At 62.2% G+C, this 1010-nt stretch overlaps 1 protein-coding gene across 1 annotated transcript in view; it reads left to right on the top strand.

The window, feature by feature from the left end:
- Positions 1-579: 579 nt before the first annotated feature.
- Positions 580-1010, top strand: part of LOC104287803 (T-cell activation Rho GTPase-activating protein-like) — a gene marked incomplete at its 3' end in the record, with an annotated part of 1520 nt that continues 1089 nt past the window's right edge. Inside the window, exon 1 of the mRNA XM_009886536.1 lies at positions 580-623. Coding sequence (XP_009884838.1) covers positions 580-623 — 44 coding nt within the window. The remainder of the gene's footprint in view (positions 624-1010) is intronic.

Genomic DNA, 1010 nt, shown 5'->3' with positions numbered 1-1010 from the left:
GTGAGTGTCTCTCTGCTCTGGGCTCTGTCCCTGAGCACTGGTCCTCCAGCCGAGCAGCAGAGGCATCGCTGCTCGCCTTCCTCCACTCCTTCTTCCCTTCCCAGTGGAGGACATTGAGCCTGGAGAGGCTGCTGGAGGGCCAGACAAAGGTGAGAATGGCCTTTCCCCCACCCCTGGCTGTGCTGGGACGTGCGGTTAGTGGGGTGAGCTTGTGCGGGAGGGAAGGAGGGAGGGTCCTGCTGTGCCACTCGGGGAGCGGAGGGGATTAGGGAACCACCAGGAACGCTGGCACATCCTTGCTTGGCGGCGGTGGGGAAAAAACCTGCTGTGTGGGGCAGAGAGCCCGGGAAGGCAGAGGGTCCCAGCTCTGATGCTCTCAGGTTGCTGGTGCTGGGGTGCAGTTTGCCGGTGGTCCTTTCTGCTGCAGGGCTGCTCTCTACGTGCTGTCTGGTTCTTGCAGGATGATTTCAAGGAAGGGCCACCGCTGGCCCCATCTGGAAACAGAGAAGGAGTTAATGGCTTACCAGGTAAGTTTTGGAAAGAAAGGCAGGGAGGGCCGTTTTTTATCCGGCAACCGACATGTCTGCAGAACTGAGGATGCTGCTGTCCTTGGCCCTGAGCAAGTGTGTGCCCATCACACTGCAACTGGAGAGAGATGAGCCCTCAAGACCCTTCAACAGTGCGGAGCGCTCAAGCTGCTGCCTTCTTCAGCTCCATCCCCAAAGCCTGGTGGATGGGTCCCCACTCCTCGATTGGAGCTAGGAGGATCCATGCTCACTTGTCCCTTGAGTGTCCCCATGCAGGTGTGGCAGCCCGAGGGAGGACGTCACCTGGAGGAGCAAGGAGACCCGCGGGGCAGCGGCCGCTGGATGTGGTTCTGCGGGACACAGAGCCTCTGCTGCTGCCCACGGCTGGGCGGAGGGCAGGGCGAGGGCTGGGCAGGGCTGTCCTGCTGGCACGCCGGCTCTCAGGAGCATCCGAGCCAGAGCCGCTGAGCCAGAGCCGCGGGT

Source organism: Charadrius vociferus, unplaced genomic scaffold (genome assembly GCF_000708025.1).
Source record: "Charadrius vociferus isolate BGI_N301 unplaced genomic scaffold, ASM70802v2 scaffold1896, whole genome shotgun sequence".
Lineage (NCBI taxonomy): Eukaryota > Metazoa > Chordata > Aves > Charadriiformes > Charadriidae > Charadrius > Charadrius vociferus.
The sequence above is the reverse complement of the archived record's forward strand: the minus strand, read 5'-3'. Positions and strand labels throughout refer to the sequence as shown.